A 22,600-nucleotide genomic window follows, 5' to 3' on the forward strand; every position below is an offset into this window, starting at 1 on the left:
AGCTCACAAGTCCTGCCAAATTACAGCACAGCTATGGTCATTAGGTCTGTCCAGAACAAATGATGCAGTCTGGAAGCACACAAGGGGGGCTGTGTGGAAGCTGTGACTGACAAACAGCTGGGAGAACCGCTGCACAACTTCGGTCTCACACCTCTAGGTTAGTTTTCTACATCCTGCTGTAAGACCTCAGGCTGGCTGCGCACTGCAGAGTCAAACTAGGCTCATTCATGCCTCTCCACTGCCAAAATGGACAAGGAGCGTTACCTAGGCCACATCTGTAGCCGCAGGACCACATGCAAACCTATTGTTTCAAGAGAAGGGAAATGAGGATGGTTTGATTTAGGAGCAAAGCTAGTAAAATAAAAATAATCATGTGTTTTTAATAGAAATGTTCTGTCTCTTGTTCACAAGGTATTTATGCTCTTACTTTTACTGCAAATATTTCTGGCTTTTGTTGAATTCTAAAGCTCAAGTTAGTTAGCAGAGCATTCAGTGTTCATTTAAAGTGTTTCTTACTCATAGCATTGTCTGAGCAAATGCTACCGTTGCTGCTCTTTGTTTAGATGCTCCTTCAAAGACGTACAGGAAGTGACAAATACCAAATACAGATAGGAGAGCCATTTAGACAGACTTCATGAGAAAAGTGGAATTATCTTTAGCTCAACTTTTTAATGCAAAAATTATTTCCACGAGGAAATGAGTATTATCAGAATTTCATAGTATGAGAAAAACACATGAAGGCATTTTCTTTAACTGCAACAAAATGGCTACCTAGGAAGTAAAAGAGCGAGAGCAGGCGAAAGAGCTCACGGTCGTTTTGCAGCCACAAATTAAAACAGTCAGCGTGCGGTGCAGTGAAACTTCTCACCTAACTGATAGCCCTGGAGGATACTTATCATTAATATTTCTGCCAGAACACACCTACACACACTCCAGAGGAGAAATGAAGCCTCTCAATCAGTCGTGCAGCAGAAGTGGAGAATTTCCGATGCCCGAGTAAGCAGGTGCTACCCACAGGCTGTCTGCACAGAGCCTCATTATTTCCGCAGGCTTTGGCAGCAGCATCTGTGTGACACGCTGCTGCAGCATCCAGCAGTGACACACCATGACAGTGCAGGGTGCTCTAACCACCGCTGTTGTTGCCACTGCCACTCCCTGGAAAGACCCAATGGCTAATTGAATGTTCATGATAAATTAATAAGAATATTCCATTCTAAATTATTGCTTTTTGCTGGTGGTGCATTGCTCTGCTTTAACGAGTTTCTGGAGTCGGGATCAATGCTTGATATAAAGAGTTTTTCTTGCTGAGCACAGGCATCTTTGCCTGGGCAGCTTCTGTTCTGCTGCTGTGTCTGGAGCATACACTTGATGGCTACTGAAAGAGCTCAAGTGTAAAGTCTCAAGCCTATTATTTCTCCAAAGGAGCAGAGAACAGTTCACTGTCTTGCTGAGCTCCAGGGTATAGTCCTGAAGTAACAAGGGCACTCCTCTTAAACTTCCTTTGGGTAAACAAGCATGTAACTTACTTGGAGATGAGAGAAAAAAAAATTCTTAACCCTCTGAGGTTCATCTGGCTGTTTATAGCAAGCTACCTGAGTGCTTTCTCTAGAGCAGGGCAGGCTGTTTAACTTAGAGGGTAACCTTGTCTGGTACGAACAGCTTCACATGACAAATAATACCCAAATGCATTTGGAGCTTTATTTCATTGAAATACATATTTAACATTCAAAAATTCTGACTTCAAAGAAGAATCTGAGAAGAAAATATTGGTATGAGAAGACAAAAAGAACTCCTAAATACTTATGATGATACAGTTGAACTCCAAAGTAGTTCTTATTGAATTTAACCACCCGCAATAATTTAATCCTTAGAAGATTAGGGCCTGCTGTTCACCTTACAATTATCTGCAAAGTCTTCATCATTATGGCTGCAATAGCTTCTCTGAAATAATTTAGGATCCAAAGCAGCAGCAAAATGTATAGATGACTTTCGCTGTAAGGGGACTACCAATATAGATGACCATTTTGGTGTTTGCTTGAATAAAAAAAACAGGTGCAGCTTTTAAAAAAAGGTGATGCAGCTTAAAAAGCAGGCACCGGAATGAACATCAGCAGCCAGCGTCAGGGTGAGGAGAAGAGAGGTGTAGCCTACTCCCTGGCTTTGCTGGCCCACTGAAGAAAGGGAGCAAGCAGGGGGAGCTCTGGTGGTGGCTTGGGAAGTGTGAAGGCTGGATGAGACTGCCTTCCTCAGGAACGCTTCTTACATCCTTCTTCCCCAGGAGGCTTGGCTTCTTGAGATCTGGGTGAGGAGGAGCATAGCCCAGAAATACATGTTTGGATGAAAACAGCTTCTGGTTCTGACAGCACCTCGTGCAGCAACCTTGTCTCTTCCTGGTAGTCAAAAGAACTGTTTATAGGGAATGATGTAGAATGGATTTCATTTATAAATTACTGAGACAAAGTTATCCAGCAGACAGTTATATTCCCAACTAAATGAAATGAAAAATAGTAGCCAGGACACAGACCACAGAACTGTGCCTCTCTAACCCTTTTCCTTCTTTGTCATTACTTGTTACCTGGTTTCCTTCGCCTCTCAATGGCGACAGAGTTAGTGCTTCTCAAAACAGCATGGGTGGAAGAGACTTGCTTGATGTTTTCAAGTTGCTTATGAGTCAACAGTCATACTCTGCATCCCTGTGCTGAAAATGAATCTTGAAATCCCATTTAGCTTTTTCTTTTTCTTTGTTGCTACAGATATAAAGGTTTTAAAGGCAACTGCTCCATTTCCTTCATTGAGCAGTTCAGAGCCCTCCACCAGTGCAATAAGTACTGTGAGATGCTGGGGCTGAAATCTCTCCGAACCACTCATCAAAAACAGAGGAAAGCAACATCCATGAAAAGCAAAAACCTGCCAAACTCATCGACTATAAAGAAAGCACTGCCCAAGAAAGCAAGAGAACCTAGAGACTTCATTTCTTCAGAGCACTGAGTTGCACTGTCCCATCTGGTGAAAACTCCTCTTGAGGATGTGTAGCAGTGATAGGCACCAGTGAGCTGGTGGGGGTAACTTTAGTCTTCTGCCTTATGACATTATTTTGAAGTCATCCTGATGCCGATGCCAGCAACAAAGAAAGGAGCTGATTCTACGGTGTTGGTGCCTGAGATGTAACACCGGGGCAAGGTTTTGAACACAAACTATCCATCTGCCTGGATCATCTTACAGCTCTTCTGTGTATTGGTAGCTGCACATTTTGAGTCTTGGACATTGAGTGCGCTACAGATCACTGGAGCACATCTTCCCTTCTGTGTGTGTGTGCCTGTGACCCTGTGGGTTCAGCTGCTACGTAAACATCAGTATATTTAAGATGCCTTTTAGTAAAAGTTTTGCACAGTACTGTTGGTCAGGCTGCTATAGAAAAATTGTTTCTTTCCCAGTTTTTGCATATTGTAATCCTACTATAATCCTATTCTTGTAATTATTTCTCCCACTTACATGTCTTTTAATACAAGACAAAGCCATTCGTGACTGGACATATCTGTCTTCTGCTCTCCACAAAATTAGCTAGCGTCTGTAAGGTCCTCACAAAGTGATGTCATCACCTTAAAGATGGGCAACTTGTGTGATTCTCCATAGAATTCCTTGGGTTCCATGCAAGCTTGCTTGAACGTGCAGTTAACCCCATGGCACGATACTGTTGTGCTTGCACCAGTCCTGTTGTAGAATAGAAGTTTGGAGCCTGCATGTTGCCAAACAGCTACCACCTGAAACAAACCTTTACATATGGAGGGTATTTCAGTACCTGGCAGCATTTTCAACTAGAACTACGCCTGTCAGAGGACTGCAGCAAGTTTACTGGAGGTGGCAGTTGAAAACCCAACCTGCAGTGCCTGACACAGAATACAAACACTGAACATGGTCAGACTTCTTCTCCTGTGTGATTAATGAATAACAGGTGGTGGACCAGAAACCAGTACCTATGTGTAAGAGTCCCATCAGTGCTCAGGGAGATAAAAGCAGTTTCAGACTGGATTCTGCTTTGTATTGATAAGCAGTGGGTGCCAAGTGAGAGAGAAACTGTTGGGGAGTAGCTGACACTAGGGACAGAAACTGATCTGACTGCAGTGTAGGTGTAATGTCTAGGCTTGTGATCCTGGGCTCCCTTTATGGTTAGTGGAGGTCTTCTCAATGGAATTTAGAGCAACGTCTGGGTCATCTGAAAAACAAACATTTGAAATAGGTTAGATTAACTGTGCCAAAAAAGTGCTTCCCACTGAGGGAAAAGGAAGCAGTGTCAGACAGACATCTGTGTTTAAATTCTTACTGTTACAGGGGATGAAGTTTTCCAGAGTTGTTCTAAAGCATTTCAGTTTTTAGTAGTTTTCTGCTAACTTAGGTGGAGGAGACAAACTACAAAACAGTATTGCAGAAATTAGGATGGTATTGTAGTCCACAGAAAATTAAATGTATGAAAGACTATTTGAAAGATGAGTTTTGAAATAGAAAATGCCTAAGAAAGGTGAAAACTTTGTGTGTGACTGAAATATGGGTCAAAACATTGAGAATGAAACATTGACAAAACAATTACAGTGCACTGAAGATGGGAAGCCATTCATTTCAAAATAAAGGTGAGTGACAATGCTGTGCTAATGCAGAGTATCTGAGGTATCACAAGAGAACGGAAGTAGAAAAGTATATGGAGCAGAAGTTTTGAAGGAGTTCTCAAACACAGCAGGCAGAGGGAGATGTGGCACAGATGAGGCAGATGGACTTCTTGATCCTGGCTGTGCTGTAGGGAAGAGGTTTTCCCAGGGAAGTACCACTGTTCTGGTGTTCCAGTTGTTCAAACCAGGAAGCAGTCTGACTTTACCCATTTCTCTGTCAGCCAAAAGGAAGTTGGTGTGTGTGAGAGAACGAGGCACCGTGCATGGCCAGGCAATCATTGCCCTTGAGTTCAGCTATACGTGCAATTAAACTGAAATAATGATACATTAATAGCTACCAAAAGTAGAAAATACTTGACTGATTACCTCAGGTTAAAGCCATCTTGACAAGTGTTAAAACCTTGCTCTGCCGTGGTACTCAGATGATTGTTCTTTACCACATCTAAGGGAAGCAGAGAACTGAGTCTTTGCTCTTTGTTGGTTTCCTTGTTGCCTATCCTCTTTCACACTTGCTGGGCTGTCCGTTCTGCCCTCCTGTCTGTCTTGTTTGACAGGTAGCAACTCTGTGGCAGGAATACCTTGTCTATGCAGGCCCCTCCCAAAAACATCCTCAATTCCTTACTGACCTTTCTGAGTCACGATATGAAGACTTTAAAATGTAGATAGTCTGACAGTGACGCAGAGAGAGCTCCAGTGTGAATGACAAAAACTGTCTGTCTGTCCATGTCTAAATCTTCATGTCAGATTTTTTTAAAAAATACTTTGCTAATAATTACTGTTCTTTTTAGATTGGTAACTAGTCTCTAGTCTTGCTGTTGCAGAAAATACATATATACCCTGAATCAGGAAGTATTTCCTGGCTCTCTGAAAAAGAATGAACGCTGAGCGCATCTACACTCAACTTTATACAAAGGTCTAGACCTAGAAGTCAGACTGGGAAAAGGACATTTGGTCCTATTTATGTCAACTGACTTCAATGGTCGCAGAAAGATTCACCTAGTAGAGCTGTGGTTTGACCTTGGTGTACCTCTGCTGCTAATATGTATCAGCTGGATGTCTGAAAAATCATAAGCAGTTAATTAATAATCATCAGTAAACAGTATTCTCACAGGGCTCTAGATTTAATGGTGCACTGAGGTGAATGGGAGAAACAGCTACCTGTTTTACAGACAGCATTTTAATCTGAGCCAAAGTCTGCTTTTGCCTTTTAGAGAAGGGAACCAAAGCATGGGTTTTGTGAGCAAATCAAATAAATATGTATTCTAATCTCAACAGAGACATCAGCAAAGCAGAAACTGGAACTCATTTTTTAAAGGAGTACTTAGAGGTTAATTCTTGCTGCTAGCAGTTGTGTTATTGTATTAACTCTTAAGCACACACAGAACGAATGAATTGCACTGTGTCCTGACAGCAATTTTAAAATGTTATGCTCTTCATAGGGCACAACTGTAGTTTAGGCTGAAGCACTAATGCTTTGTGATTTAAATTCTATTACACAGACTAACAATGATGAAACACTCAAGAATGGAGTCAATAAAGCTTCTACAGGATGTTTCTTCTTGTTCAAAAGTAATTAGTCATATGGATGGCCTATAGGTATTGGGTTTTTAGATGTATGTGTCCCTATAGATAAACTGTTAATTTTACCTATTCTTTCACAGTTTTTAAGTGCTTTAAAAAACATCTGAGCTCCAGTGGTAACGTTTTCAAGAAAACCTAAGGCATTTCAGTGTATAAGTCCATATCCACTAAATATTAGACACATAACTCTTAAGCTGATCTTTTTTTCTCAAAAAGTGTCTCTAATCTTTAGAATTTTCTTGCTCAGTGGAAACTGGCCTCCTCAGTCCCTTTTGAAATAGAACCTTGAGTACATTTGAAAATATCACCTGAATGTTCAGAAGTGTCTCATGGTAGTAGCAGTGAGTGAATCAGAGACATCAGTCCTCCGGGGATTTAAGAAGACAGCTTACACTTTGGAAAACTGGTGCACAGTTGCTGGGAATCAGCTGCAGACTCCAGTTCCAGCTTTAGATCTTAAATAACAATCTCCCTCACAAGGAGGAAGTCAGTGGGTACAGAAAACAGACAGCCTGGTCCTGAAATGTGGGGAGAGACATCTGGAGTGCAGAAGAATTTTCTCTAAAACTGGAAAACTGAAAAACTTTTAACCGAAATGTCTGTAGTATTTTTCAACCTGTGCAGGGTGGTAGATCCTTGCCACAGAAGTTAGGTTATTCTTCATTTTAAGTTTCCAAATGGAAAAAGCCAGACTGCTAAGTTTCAGGATTTGAATCTGTGACTGACTAGTCTTGGATGAATAGATCATTGCATCACTGTGACACATATTCCCAGTCCTTACGCATACATGTGCTTTGCAGATTGCTTGGCCCCAGGATGCAACTTCAGAAGGCAGCTGATGTATTTCGAATGCTGTGCCTTAAATATTTGTCCACTTCAAGGAGATGTAAGATGGAGCACCCCATTAGAAAACAGGCAGTATGTTTCCCAATCCATTCTTTATACCACATAGCAGGGGAAATTCTGTGCAGTTCTTACTGGAGGAACTTTCCAGTATAACTCCCGCAGCTTAACCTCCATAACCTAACAGTGAGCCGCAGGGATGCAGCTCCATTATGCCTTTATTTCCTTTTTTTTTTCCTCTTCAAGAAACTTCAGTGTATCTAATACTTATGTGGGTGTTGTAAAGGTCACGTTGCTCTACAACAAAAGCCTTAGTAAATAACTTTTCATTTTTGAGTTTTAAGAGCACAATAGTAGGAAAGTAATAGGGAGAGAGAATTAATCTCCACTGCTATCCCACCACAGAGCACCAGGGAAACGTTAGGAACTGTTTGCCCACATGGATGTTTCACTCAATTTTAAATGGCTTTCCTTAATAACATTGCAAGGAGAAGCTGGGGAGCCTGTACTGCCATTCCAGCACTGGAGTGCCAGCAGTGGAGATTCACGGTTTGCACCTCTAGAAGAATGAATGATGTGGAATAAGCTGTGATGATACTGCAAATTGTAGAGCTAGTCCAAAATGACAGACCTGGTCTCCAGCTCTTTCTGTTGGTGTGATGTGGGTATTGTGTGCTCAGGCAAGCAACACATGAGGCTTACTGAGTGGGAGGAGAGAAACAGCATGAGATGTTCTTCAAATAAGAAAAATCACAGTGCTTGTAACCAGAAGGGCAAGCAAGACAAGTACAGGCTCCCTAGAAAGCACTGCAGGTGAGGGAGGGAGGGAAGGGACTTCATTTCTCTCTCAGAGGCTGAGAAGAAAAGTAGCTGCTGTGAAAACATTACACAGAGGGCCTTGCAGACAAGGTCGCATTTGCTTTCCTCCTGCAAAGCCTGAGAAAAGAGAAAGGAGTTCCAGCTCTCTTGCCCACCCCACCCCGCCAACTCACCTGCACAAAGATTCCCTCAGCTAGAAGCTCGTTCTCAGCAAAGACCTTCTGAAAATTAAGCCATAATTATCTGCAGCTCTGCTGATTTCACTGTGAGTCTGCCATAAAATATTGTGGGTGTGAAATTACTGTGATTTGCTGAGTCTTGGACAGCAGGAGAATATTGGCTTTGGGAGCTTTCTGTTGCTGCTGGATTCTGGCTGTGTTTATGGATTGTTTTGCAGTGGTGGCAGAAGAGTGTCCCTTGTTAGTGGTAATGTCTAGTGGTCTTACAGATGCCCAGTCTGTGCCAGATGTTTTGGATCTGGCCTGCTACATCCGTCTTTCTGGTTCATTTATCTGCTTCTTTCAGATAAAGGATCGAGCCCGACCTTCTGCTACAGGGCAGCTCAGCCCTCACCTTTCCCTTTCCACCCTTTTCACAAAGAACCTGCAGCCTTTTTCTTTCTATAAAAGCTCACCACATGAACCATGTTCTTGTTCCCCCAAACACACAGTAGATACTCATTCAGTCTTGTGATAGGGGTGCTGTGGCTAGACTTGTGCCAGGTACGTGGCAGCACAGTGTATCAGAGCTGCAGTTCGGTGATGTGACATAACAGGGATGGACTTGCTATCAGGCCCCAGCAGAAAGCCTTTGTGGCACACACAAGTGTCTGAATGAGCTTCCTGGGTAATGTAGGAAATATCAGATGGTAGGAATGACATCAGGATAGTTCTGTCCATCCATTCATGGTTTATCTGGTAGCCAGGATTAAGATGTATTGTTCCTGAAAGCAAAACTGGGCCTACTGGAAGAAGGATGTCAGGAAAGTGGGACAACAGTGGATAAGCATCTGGCATGGGTTTCTCAAAATGAGAGACTTTAAGTCCCTTGGGATGATGTTAAAGGTATCAGGAGCACAGGTGGTATTCTCCTCTGCCCTCCCAGTTGGAGCAGGGGGTTCGAGAAGAAGGAGCTGAATTGAACAGGTGAATGACTGGCTGCAAAGCTGATGCCATGCTCGAGGTCCTGGCTTCCCATACCACTTGCTTTGTCCCTGCTCTCAGATGTCCACTGTTGCACTCCCACCTCTCCTCCACCTCCTCTACCATTGCCCCTGCTCCTTCCCCTTCCCTGTCACTGTGCCTCATGTTTCTTTGGGATAGCAGGGTTGGAAGAGGAAAAAAAGCAAAAAAAAAGTATTTCTTCTTCCCATAGGTAGTAAGATTTATCTCCTTCCTTTTGCAAGAGCTGTTCTGCACTAATTTATCAGGAGGTTACTGGATTAATCTCCATTCAATCACCTTTTATTCCTGTATCAGAAACCTGCACAGAGGGGCAGTGCAGGTTTTCAGAACAGATGGTCACAAGAGAAAACTCTGCATGCAAAGAGTGATTACTGTATGTATAAGGTTTAGGAAACCTATTCTGGGTTCCTCTGTGAAGACCTGTTGTGTTACTATCATTTGAAGGGCTGAGAATTCAACAGGAAAAAGAAAATCCCAAGCTGGCCTCGTTTTTCAGAGTTTATCACAATTCCAATGAAATCCACAGTCTTAATTATGACATTATGATGATTCCTTTAGATGACTTGTGTGCTTTACAATGGGAATGTGGAAGTGCATGTAGCAGAGTATACATTTCCCACATGTTATGGTGCTTTCGCTTATAAAAGAAAGAGCAGAGTCATCCTGACATACATGCAAAAGGTTATTTATTCCTCAGCATGGTGGGGAAATGTATTGCTACCGTTGGCATACTTTTGAATTGGTGTCTTGTCTACCAGTAGCTATTTAGTGTGATAATGGCGTTTGATAGACTGGACACAAACACCATTGTCACACTCCACAGCTCTGGTAGTAGTAGGTCATGAGTCCATGAAAGAAGTGATATACACACATTGCAGACTTCAGCATGGGGCTTCAAAGATCTGCAAAACACAGAGAAAAGAACAGGTTTATGCGTATTTATATGTGGTACATCAGGATTCTCACCAAGGAAGTGGGAGACAGGATTACACATTTCTTTGAGGTGAATATTTTGTCTCAGCTGGCTGTAGTAATCTAAAAGCTAAGTAGATTTAAGCATGCCTTTACAGGCAAAGGAGATGGACAGGCACCTTGCGAAAGGCATCAGTCTGCTCCCAAGAGACAGATTTATGAAGGGAGGGATGAGTCATTCTCTGCAAGGACCTATGCCTCTCTCTGATTGAGGGAGACAGCTCAGAATAAGGGCCTGACTTTTACAGAGCTGTGTTAGATCCGAGGAATCACGATGCTAAGAATTGTATTTGTTTTCCATATACTTGTTTTTACCAGCATTTTAAAGCTAGCCCACTTAAAAGACATCAAGTTGGTCTGTACTCCTAGTCCCACTTCACCTGTTTTATTCAATGTGAGTTCTTCTATGACACACCAACACCTATGCAACAGAGAATCAAGCAGTGTAACATACACACACATGACTCTGGTGTTCATTTCTTCTCAGGACAGTTTTTTCAGTTTAATGGGACAGAGTGTGTTTCCGTGTTTGCTTACCTTGCCAGTCTAGTAACATTTCTGCACATCCTCACTGAGTATAAAAAATCCCGTGACAGACCCTGTTCATCAGGAGTGGACTAAAGGCACACAAACAGCAACTGAGGGCCACATGGTGCACAGGGATTTGTAAAGCCATGGAAATTCAGTTATGTGTCATCATCACATCTGAATACTACAGAGAAGCGGAGAAAACAGAGAAAGAGGAGCACAGGGAAGGGAAGAGATTAGACACCAGAGCTTGGGTGCATAGTAGTAGCTTTTTTATCTTACTCTTCCATGTATCCGCTTTTTCCTCAGTCTATAAAGACCGTCAACTAGTGTGAACATCTGTGCAAGAGCATATTAGATATTGATGGGAAGAAACACTGACCTGTGCAGACTGAATGTAGCATTGTGGCAGTGCAAGCCAGCTAGTAAATGTTCATTAACAGGAATAACAAAATAATATTAGTAACTAATCGATAACTATAGTGAAATCTGCTAACCTAAAGAAAGGGGGAAAAAAAAGAAAAAATAGACAGACCATAGAGTGCAATTCCTTTATTCCCCCAGAACTGGTAAAAATCATTCAAGGAGAGCAGAGTACATTAAATATAAATGTTCCATTTTGCATTAATTTGGGTAGATTTTGTGTGTGCTGAGTAACAGAAAGTTTTTTGTAGCTACTGAAAACTTGAACTTTCTGACTCAAAAAAGAATGCTGTATGGACTGGCTAGAAGCACCACGGGAGGGGATGGAGTTGTCTTTTTGTGCCAAGAGATGAGGACGGAATGTTTTGCTGTAATACTTTTAAACTATCTGTCTCATTGTTTTTTAAGCTCGGTAAATGCATTCCCATTTTTACATTTGCTACCCGGACGTGACAAAGCCAGACTCTCCAATAGGCTTCTGGATCTGGCTGCATTTTAGCAAAAGACTGCTAAGCAAGTTAAAGCATTCAAAAGGCAGACTGTCAGATCCTCTCAGAACTCTTCCTCTGGGCTTAGCCTTCCTCTCAATCTCATCTTTTAGCTTTCCTAATTCACTACCCTGGTGATGTGGCATTCCCACATCAATAGCCTTAATGCCTCTGCTTTATTCTTACTCCCATCATGCATTCCAGCTGAGAAACCAGAGAGAGGGGCACAAATCTCCATCATCAGCTGTTTGTAAAATCTAAACGTTTGAGTTATGTACGCTGAATGTGGTACAGCTGTGGAGGAAAATCACACTTCTGTGCTTGTTGAGAGCAAGTGCTCGCCATTTTAAATACCACTTTTGTAAGCAGGAGAGGCAGTCCCTCGCTGGAATCAGGGCAGGCTGCAATTTGTGAGAAGTGCAGCTCTGTGTGCCCCAAAATAAGAGACTGTGTATTGGCAACTACCACTAGGTCAGCTTCTGGAGATCCAGAACAGAATCTGCTCTGCAGATGAGATGCAGATCGAGGGCTACTGCAGAAACAGCAGCTCTGGTTTCGGAGAGCAGGAGGAGCTGTAACAGGAAATTATTAAGGATAAGGGCATAGGGCTCCCAAACACAGATGTTTCTACGCAGATCACCAGGTAGGGAAATTTAGCTTACTCTATTCTACAGCATCAAAAGTTGAAGTGCTAGCAGAGAGGAGACACTAACACACACAAACGAGCTGGCTGCCCACATGGACTGAATACACCTGAAATACCAGGGTACTCTGCGCAGTGGAATAGTATTTCCTCTCCAGTCCTTACCTTTTGATCCAACTTTCTGTATTTTCTGTGTCTTTTTCTTAAGTGTTATCTAGTTCAACCAGTGTTGATCAGTTAATGCAGACTCATTAGGGCTCTGGACCAGTTTAACTACTGATTTGCATGTACCTCTGATCAAACCTCAGTGAAAGCATGAACTGGCAGTATGAGCTGAGTTCTGAGTGGCCCTTGGATGGTAAATAGCAGAGAAATGAACCTTCACCGCCTGGTTACCAGGTCAAACTGGTTTGTTTTTCAAATGTGATGATTACAACTGCTCTGTCATTCCTGTCCTTGTCAGGGAAGCAAGCCTATAAATGCTTGGGCAGGGCTGAAATTTTTCCAAGTGCTTTTCATCTTTCACTGATTTTGTCTGTATTTTGACTCTGCGCATGCTGCAGTGGGAAGAGCTGTGCATTTGAACATCAGATCCACGGGTCAGGCCACTGTGCAATCACAGCTACGAAGGAGACATCTCTAAAAGAAGGAAAGGAGCTGCAGCACACCCTGTGCAACAAAATGGCACTGAATCTTTTGAATTAATGATAGCAAATACACAGTCACACCCAGAGCATACTCTGCCTAGCAGTCAGGATGCAGCTTGCAGTTGTAGACCTGAGGTCCACGAGGCTATGTTTAATGAATGTGCCTATGCTCTAGCTGGTGATAATGAGAAATGAATGCCAAAGGAACATAAGTACTGTACATGGCTTTCTAATTCATCACAATATTAGTGTTTTTTCCCCTTACCTTTCCTCATAGACATTTTACTGAGCTTTCTCCCTGCAGCAGGGAAGAAAGGTCAGGCAGAATCCTACTCTAATTAAGCTCTGAGGAGAAGTCTGACAATCACTGGCAGATCCAGTGCAAAGAGCGGTAGAGCCCTGGCAAAAGTGCCTCTAGACTTTATTATGAAATGTGTATGACGGTAGATAGCCAGGCAAATGATGCCACCGCAAGCAGCTTTATAGTTCCACAACTACATGGAGGCTTCCAGCAATTCAACAGGAATATTTCCAAGACAAAAGGTAATGAAAGAAAGAGAAATGGCCACTAGTTTTTAGTACTTCAATGGAGAAGAAAACCCAGAACAATGAGAAAGTTACAGGTCAGTTCAATGAGAAAACAAAGTATAAACATCAGAGGGGGAAACGAAAAAATCCACTTTTTGCTTCTCTTCTGATAGATATTTGTACAAAGAATATTACAGGAGTGTTCCAGTTGAGAAGATCATTGTGAAGAACAAAGAGGCTTTTTCAAGAAGTATCTGGATGGATCACAGAACCTGTTCTTTTTGTATATCCAGACTTGGAAGCATTCCTGGTGAAATCTAACCACACTTACTGTCAGCTTACCTGCCACTCCTTTTGTTTTTTAACCAAGAAACATTTTGAGTGGCTTCCCCACTGACGCTAGTAAAAGCCTAATCTCTTTAAAAGTGCAGGCAGAGATCACTATGGACAAGACATTAAATCCTGTTAAATTACACAGGTGACAGATATTTTGGTATGCTGAAGTGCTTAGTATTCAAAATTCACCTGCACTATTTTATTCTTGTTAATACATTTTAGCATTTCCTTTTCCTCACATGAATCAAGCACAGGAAGGCACTTACCATCTGACACAACTGCCAAATGATCCTCTGGTGTGTCGTTAGGGCTTGTCAGAACCGAGATTCTCTTGCATGACATTTTGCTGAACATCACTGTATTCGGCTCTTTGGAGGTCTTGGTTTTCTTTTATGAGTTCCCAGCAGTGGTCGGCTGTCGAAAGCCTCTGTCTCCAGTGGACACCTTACCCTCGCTCTTTATGGGATCCTGAGGTTTTAAAGTAAACAATTCATTCTCTTTCTGATAAGTGATATTAAAATATTGATCTGGGGGAGGGAGATGGCTCTCACTGCACAGAACCAGTCACCTTTAGTCAGACTAAGGAATAGAAAAAAAGCTCTGAAATCTCAATTTTCTCTGTCCCTTCAGAGACAGCATATGTGGGTAGGGAAAAATGCAAAATACTGGGTTTTTTCAGCTGCTTGTTTTACTTGACCTTGAGATGAAGAGTGTTCACTTTGTCTTGATATTAATTGCTTACTTCTTCCAGCAAGACTGATTTCATCAGTTCCTCAGATCACAGTGCTCATCTTACTGTTCACTGCTGGGTCTTACCAATCTTTTTTTCATTTTTAATTTACTGTCTTTTCTGCACAGGAATTTTCAGAACTCTCAAAGACCCTGTCATGTTTTTAATGGGTTTTACTTTCCAGCACATCTATGAGATGGGGGAAAAAGTTTGACTTCAGTTGAGCCTATCTGAACACTAATGGCAAAGCCAGGAATTAAACATAAGTTTCAGGATCTCATCCAGATAATCAACAACTAGACCACTGCATAAACCCCCAAATTTGGGGCATAATAAATGTCACATTTTCTATGAAGGTTAGTATGGGATTTGAACCTGAGATTTCTCTGAACATGACTAAAGTCACACCTTCAGTATTCAAACACATGATACAATACCCTGTAATGGAAAAAAACCTGAACTACAAAGCCACTAGAAGACCCTCATCTTTACCAGTTTTTGGCATGTCTTTTCTCCTTTTGGCTGGCATGTATTTGGACTGCAATTTCGTCATGGCAAGAACTATCTCCTACTGTTTCCTAAAATGCTGTCTTCTAATCGCAGTGTAGCTCCAGTCTCAGGCACAAATAATAATGTCAGCAGTCCTGAATAAAAGAAGGCCCTGAACTGTGCTTTCTATGCAATAATGAAGCTGTATCTATAGGTTCTTAGCAGTCTTATCACTGCATATACAGTTCAAGTGTAGTTTTTTTACCCGTATGAAAAACTCCAGAATTTATAATTCTGAGGGATTTAATGACACATTTTTATAACCTTAGTTGTAAAACAATGTTAGTTGCCTAATGTAGATTATCTGACTGTTTCCACTGTACCCTTTTCCAGTTTTCTTAAAGAAAAATACTGTGTGTATTTTAGCACAAAACACAAATTAATAATGCTAACAGGTGACATGTAGTAGAGAAGCAGAAAATTAAATGAGACAGGAAAAGAAAAAGAGCACGTGCCTGGGTTTTAGCTTTCATATTCTGCGCATTTCAAGTCTGCAGAAGGTATCTGACAATTTGCTTAACCATAAAAAAGAACAAAAGACCTTAAATAAAAAAACCCACAAATGCCTCATGTTGTTAAAAAAAAAAAGACTAAAATGTGCTACTTTTAATAGAGAGGAAACACCATGCACTTGGTATTTCTGAGGTTGTGTTTCTAGAAAAAAACAGCTGTTTTCCGCAAAATGGTGATGTGCAGTTGTAAGCGAAGTACTGCCGACTACGCATGGAGCCACCGGTGAGAGTCTGAAACAGCATTGCAACATTCATTACTGTGGCAGACTAGTTTGGCTCCAATTCTTTAAAATTAAATGCCAAATTATTTGGAAATTCCTGAAAAAAAAAAAAAAAAAAAAAAGGAACTGGTTTGTTTAAATGTTACTAAAGGTGACACAAGGACAAATAATGCAATAGACATTGCACATTCATCTGAGGGCCAAATTCTTCCCTTGAACATATGTAGATATGACCCCAAGCAAAATTATCTAACTTTGAAGTTCAGTTTAACTTTGAAGTTGGCACTGCTCAGAGGAGAGGACTGAGTCCTGTGACCTCCACAGGGCCCTTCCAACCTAAATTACTCTGTGATTCCATTTTATGTGCGTAGCTCCTGTGACTAAGGTGTCACTATACACAGGATGACATTTGATCCATGTGAGACTACTTTTCTATCATTTTTCTTATATTAAATGTGAAGGATACAAGAAGTGAAATAGAAAACTGAGGAATGGAGTCTTTTCTGTGTGGAAAGAGTAAAGTGAAAGAACAACTCCAAAACTGAAGGAATAATTACTTACCACAAGGGCAAAAATCGGGCTATATTAAGGAAGTTTTTCACACTGGGAAGATTTACCAAACAGTAAGAACCATTGGTTTGGCTTTGCAAAACCTTAATTATTAAATTCTTCAATTAAGAACAACAATTTTGGCAAAAAGGAGTTAAATAGTCTGTGCATGATGATGTCTCCAGTGTATTAAGGGAATAGTTTTACTCTGTTTCAAAATTATATGGGCCTACAAGGGTTTGTGAGTGGTATAAATCCCACTGGAAAAATTAACCTTCTTTGCAGCTGATTAATTTTGATCATACATATATTACATGTTCAACAAAGGTCATTTAGGAAGCCTGTTTGAAAGGGCTTAAAAAACAGAATTTGTTTATTTAGAGGAGATTTCAAAAGCCAGTTTCACCATCCAGTTCAAATTGAAGACTTTCAAATCAGTGTTCGTTTACATGACCTGAAAGAGGCTCACCTCAATCAGTTCTCATTCTGTTTTTCTCTACACTTAAAATCAGAACAGTCTGAACTTTATATGAAAAGGAAAATAACACAGAGAAGGATCATGGTGTGCATGTAGAGTAAATGGGGAGACGCGAGTGGACTGGGAAGAGCTTTCTCTTCCTCCTTTGTGTGGCCTAACGCCTCATGTTATCCAGGTAATTCATCACAAACCTCAGGTTAAAGTCACTTGCAGTTTTGAGGGAGATGGGAAACTAGACCCTCAGTTGAGGAGGGAGTTAGAGCAAAAGATTCTGATCTGAAAAATCTGATGCTGTAAGGTACAGAGGTCTAAAAAGGAACTCCTGGGGCACCAGTCCAGAGAGACCCCAATTTTGCAATCTTCTGGAACCCCAATACTTAATGATTTTCCTTCCCCAGATTCTAGTCTCTGAACTGTTGCACTAATGGCCATTCGCGTATGAGAACCTGAGTTGTATCCTTATGGCTTTGCTCCACCTGTGTCTTTAATGAGTATATAATCAATACTCTTAAACTGATTTGGGGTTGGCTGTTTCATCTGTGGAAAAATCCTGTTACTATCCACCAGCTGTGTGCATGGCTTACTTGGGTTTAAAACTTTCAGACAAATCTGGGTCAAAGATTTAGGCCAGATCCTTTTATGGAGAAAAATGACAATGTAACTGAATTTATCCCTTTGCTATGAGCTGTTAATTTCAGTACATCTATGCTGACTTACATCCATGTAGGATATGACTACATGATTTTTGAGTGGAAATTACTACATGAATTCTTGGTCTCAAAGTGGGCAAAGCTGGCATTTATCTGTTTATTCAAGGGGCATCAGCCTTCACAAACATTAAAGGAAGCACATTGACCAGCGCTAATATCACAATATAATAGACAAAGGTGAGGCATGTGTAGTGCTAGGGACAACTCAGATCACAGAAGGGAAAATGTTGTGACCCTTGTAAGTCAATGGCTAGTGGTTAAAGATTACCTGTTCTGGTCATTCTGACTACCAGATAGAGAAAGATTAACTTAAAGGAGTATAAAGTAGAGTAAAGGTATTTAACCTGGAAACCATGATCTCTTCTGATTTCTACTGGGGCTCAGTAAATGAAATTGATTTGAGTTTCCCAATCCTCAAACTCATTACATCAGTTCTAGATCATCCTGGCATTCCCCATAACGATTCACCATCTGACACGTCTGACACAAAGAATTCAGGTTGAGGATTATCTTCAGGTTAAGGGTGTAAAGTCTGACCAACAATGTACCATCCATGAAATTTCTGTTGCTGCAGCAAAATAGTTGTGGATAGAATTTAAGCAATTTTGATGTAAGCAGACAGCTGACAGACAAAACTTAGGTTTATTTACGTGTCCCTAGGGGAGAACTTCCCACTCCCCAAGAAAACTACTCCCTGTACAAACCCTGTTATTTGGCTTCTTTGCTCTAAGTCTTCTGCCCAGGTCAGCTATACTGCTTCCATTAGCCCGAGGAACTGACTGTCCATCAGCAGTTATCAAAGGCACAAACTTCCTTTTTCCTCTCAACCACTGCTGTAGCCTGCACATTTCAGGCAAAGCATTAATCCTACAAATCACAAACCACAGCAAAATAAACTGCTTAGGAATGGACATTTGCAAAGAACGTAAGATTTTTCGTAACTTCCCTTCCTTCCTCGCCGGCTGCGAGCGTCAGGGGACGTGGCCAGAAACCTGCGCCGCCCCCACATTACATCCAGTGTTTTTCTGAGTTTGGGTCAGTGAGTATCAGTTCACTGTGCTGCTGGGTGGTGATTTCTTTTTGTCTGGCAGCCATTAAATGCACGGAATTTAGTCAATATGCCATAAATGGTTCTCTGATCAGAGAAATGTGTATCACAACCTCTCTCTTGGCCGTGACTTCAACCTCTCCATACCACATCAGGTACTGACATGCTACACACGTGGGATACAGAAGTTTAATCTTCAAACAGTAAATGGAGGCTAGTCATTTCAAGACTATTGCCCTAAATCATTTTGGAGTCCAAATCCCAGTAGGATTATTATCTTCAGGAATCGCCACAGTAAATCAGACCTTTGCTCAGCAGGGGCCTGTGCCAAAAAAGACAAAAAAACCCACTCGGCATTTGCTGCCTTGTCTGGTCTACAGAGTAATTTACCTGAACGTCATACTAACTGCTGCCCATATGTATTCAAGTATCATGTATTGGCACCACAGCTCTGCGCTCAGCACAGTGAAAAAAAACTGTTTAAATCCTCTTCTTAGCACTTGAAGAAACCTTAAGTGGCCTGAGATCTGTAAATCCCCAGTAACCTAACCCCAGAGAGGCCCCTCCTCAGGGAGCAGCGCCCCAGGGCCTCCCACGGGGCCAGGCCACGCTGGCTGCTGGGGGACAATGGCGCTGCCCAGGGGTGGGGCCGCCGGGGCAGGGCCCTCAGCAGGGAGCAGGACCGGGCAGGGGCCACAGAAGCTTCTAGAAGGGGCAGGGCTGAGGGCCTGGGTCTGCGCTGAGGGGATGTGTGGTCTCTGTTCGATGGCAGACCAGTCCCTCGGGCACAGCCTCAGCACGGCCAGGCCAGGCCTGGTGCTGTCTGCCAGGTGTGCGTGCTGAGGGGATGAGGCCAGCGCTGCCGCGGGCAGGGCCTGCAGCACAGGGACATGGTGAGGACAGGGACATGGCAAGGACAGGGATGTGGCCAGCACTGCTGTAGGCATGGCCTGGGACGTGGTGAGGGCTGCCAAGGCAGGGCCAGCAGCACAGGGACATGGCGAGGACAGGGCCAGCAGCACAGGGACACGGCGAGCACTGCTGTGGGCAGGGCCAGCAGCACAGGGACATGGCGAGGACAGGGCCAGCAGGACAGGGACACGGCAAGCACTGCTGTGGGCAGGGCCAGCAGCACAGGGACGTGGCGAGGACAGGGCCAGCAGGACAGGGACATGGCGAGCACTGCTGTGGGCAGGGCCAGCAGCACAGGGACGTGGCGAGGACAGGGCCAGCAGGACAGGGACATGGCGAGCACTGCTGTGGGCAGGGCCAGCAGGACAGGGATGAGGCAAGTGCTGTCACAGGCAGGGCCAGCAGCCAAGAAGGAGCCAAGATAAGACTACTTACATTTGGTAGGGTTTGGTTGGTTGTTTTCTTTTTCTGTTCTATATTCCTCTGCACCTATTCCCCCAATTAAACATAAGAATAAGGTAGCTATAACATCACTATTTTGGAGACAAAGAGTGGTGACAAAATAAAAAAAATATTCATCAAGTGTGATGTGTGTCACATATGTGACACTGCAGACACTTGCCTTGCTAAGTGTAAACTTTACACAGATATCCTACTTAGGCTAAGCAGATAGCTCACTAACTCATTTACTGTCCCGTGCAGCATGAAATTGAATTTCACATGGTTATTGCAGTCCTGGATGCAACAGCTCTGCTGAACTGAAGTATTTTTCACAAAATCCTGACTTGGAGGTCTCAGAGAAAATGAATCTGCTCTTTCTTTGTCTAGTCTATCCGTGGGCTGTTCCTGTGTCTGTGGGGCAGGGTGTAGCCTCTCAGGTACAGCTGGTCTGCATTTGCTTAGATTAATGCAGGTGCTGACCATCAGGCATCCTAAATTCTCCTTTTGTGTTAAAAGAAATTTCTAGAGGGAGAAGAGAAAGAGGACTAAAGCAGGGGGAAAAGGAAGGCAGCTGGGCCTGTAAAAAGAGTTGAAGAGTTTTCTTTCAACAAGAGATTTTCTTTGTTAAATTGGTAAATGGAGAATGCCATGGAAAGGATTTTCTTTCAGGAAGCAGAAGCTGGTTTTCAGGTGGAAGCCTGAATGGCTACAGCATTTGTTAACTGGCCAGTGATAACTGTGAGATAACCTGCACATAAAAACAACAGGGGAGTGAAATATGGTTCTTGAGCTCAAGATAAAATGAAGTAGTAGCAATTCCTGTCCTATTGCACTGAGAATTGCAACATTATTTAACAAAAATACTAAAAGAGGAATTATTAATCTACTTTACAGGCTGTAGAAACAGGGTTTGAGTGTTACGCAGGTGTTGAGACAAACAGGAAATTAGCAAGTCTTCATTAAGATCAGGTGTGAGGGAGGCTCAGGGAGAGAGACCTTTCTAGAGACTTCTGAGTCTGTAGAGAGCAGTTAGGTCTTCAGAATAGTCTCTGTTAAGTTGGAGAGCTTACCTTTTGCACTGGGGATTAAATTTACTGGATGGTAACAGCTCTGGAGTTCTCAGGACTGCTCTTCTGGACTGACTCGGCTGGAGTGAGAAAGCTTACAAGTGAGAGGTAAGTAGATTTTTAATCTTTGGTTGTAGTGGGATGACTCTGAGATTCTGGTACTCAGCAATTAAAATAGGAGGTAGTGTTCCCTTGGTATGCATTAGATTTGATACCCTTGATGGAATGGGCATCTATGGAAAATGAGCTGGACTGGAAGTAAATCACCAAAAACTTGCCCCTCCGACCCCCTCCCTTCATGCTATCTGTGAGGGGAGAATAAAAAATGGTGTGGTTAATGGAATCAGAGTGGCTTTGTGTTTTGGTCTCTGGCTGGCCTGGGCACGTGTGAGAGTGTCTGGGTCCCTGCCGCTTCTGTGGGTGTTGTGTTCTGAACAGGAGGGAGATTTCTGGGTGAGGTTGTTCAGGACAGAATAACGGGGCATTTTCAAAATCAGCTCTTGGAAGCTGGTGATGTTTATGCTAGTATATGCAGTGTGATAGAAGAACTTAACTGTGTGAAACAGGAATATTGACACTGGAGTCCCAGTAGCTGAGACAAGAGGTTGTTTTCTGCCTTCCTTCTGAGCCCTCCTTAACTGGAGACCTTTCATTGAAAGGCTGGAGGATAGCTACAGAATGCCAGATAGCATGCAGGCATCAAGGGATGGTGGGTCAAAATGTGGTCTGGACTTCAGGGAGTTTTGCTGAGGAGCCGTTACAGCCCACGCAGTGTTCTAAAAGCTGGTATTTAGGGGGGCACCAAGAGCCTGAACATTGCCGCCACTGAGGCAGGGCAGGTCCGACACAAATGGCAGGGCCAGCTTGGAGTCCTGAGGTGCATCGTGCTGCCCCGTGGGCTGTGAGACTTGGTTAGTGGTGTAACCCTTAACCTCAAGGCTTGGTGCCCTGTCCTGTAGGCTGGTAAAGGATGGTAGCATGGTATGTGCTTTTTTGCTGTAATACCTACAACTCTGGAATTGGGGGGGTGTTTTTTGTTGGGGTTTTTTTGTGGGTTTTTTCTTTTAAGGTGAGTGTTCTCAACAAAGCTTCAGAGAAAGCTTCAGGGCATGCTTTTGCTGGTGTTTGAGAATAAATTACATCCTATCCTCTATCTCACCATGAAATACCTGCCATGAAAACAAAAACATTCAGTCATACGGGTGTTCCTTGTGCATATTCTTATAATACCCCACTGATATGTGACTCTGCAAATGTGGGCTTGCTTTCAACAAAGGAGCTTGAGCTCAGTGTGAAAGGGAGGAGTTTCTCATTATCTCGTTGGGTGGGGAGAGGAGATAAGTGACTGAATGCATGAGCTCTTTGAGGAAAAACACCTAGCTTTTTTTTAAGCTATTGGGAATTGGATGCAAATAAAGGGAATTAGCTGCCTGTGTAATCACATATCAGATCACCAGAGCTTTAAATCTACTGCCATGACCTCACTAGTTTTCCAGGTTATACAATGTTGTGCTCAGAATACAGTTGAAAGAAAAATAGGTTTGAGACTTCCTTTTTTCAGTGCACCACTTCTAAATATCTCATTGTGTTGGTATTATTATTTGAAAGAGTAACTAGTTTGCTGGTCAAACTCATTTTCTTTTTTCTTCCCCCGCCCCCCCAAGAAATAAAGATCCCCTTGTGAAAGAAGTGGCTTTTTTTGAAAGGGGGGGGGGGGGACCCAAAGTGGG

At 42.6% G+C, this 22,600-nt stretch overlaps 1 protein-coding gene across 1 annotated transcript in view; it reads left to right on the plus strand.

Annotated features, from left to right (window-relative positions):
* The window catches only part of ALPK2 (alpha kinase 2), a 28,779-nt gene extending 25,607 nt beyond the window's left edge, over positions 1-3,172 (plus strand). Inside the window, 1 exon segment of the mRNA XM_029085642.1 lies at positions 2,754-3,172. Within this exon segment, the coding sequence (XP_028941475.1) occupies positions 2,754-2,988 (235 nt within the window). The 3' untranslated portion in view covers positions 2,989-3,172.
* Positions 3,173-22,600: the final 19,428 nt, after the last annotated feature.

Source organism: Antrostomus carolinensis, unplaced genomic scaffold (genome assembly GCF_000700745.2).
Source record: "Antrostomus carolinensis isolate BGI_N321 unplaced genomic scaffold, ASM70074v2 scaffold8806, whole genome shotgun sequence".
In the NCBI taxonomy this organism is placed as follows: Eukaryota; Metazoa; Chordata; class Aves; order Caprimulgiformes; family Caprimulgidae; genus Antrostomus; species Antrostomus carolinensis.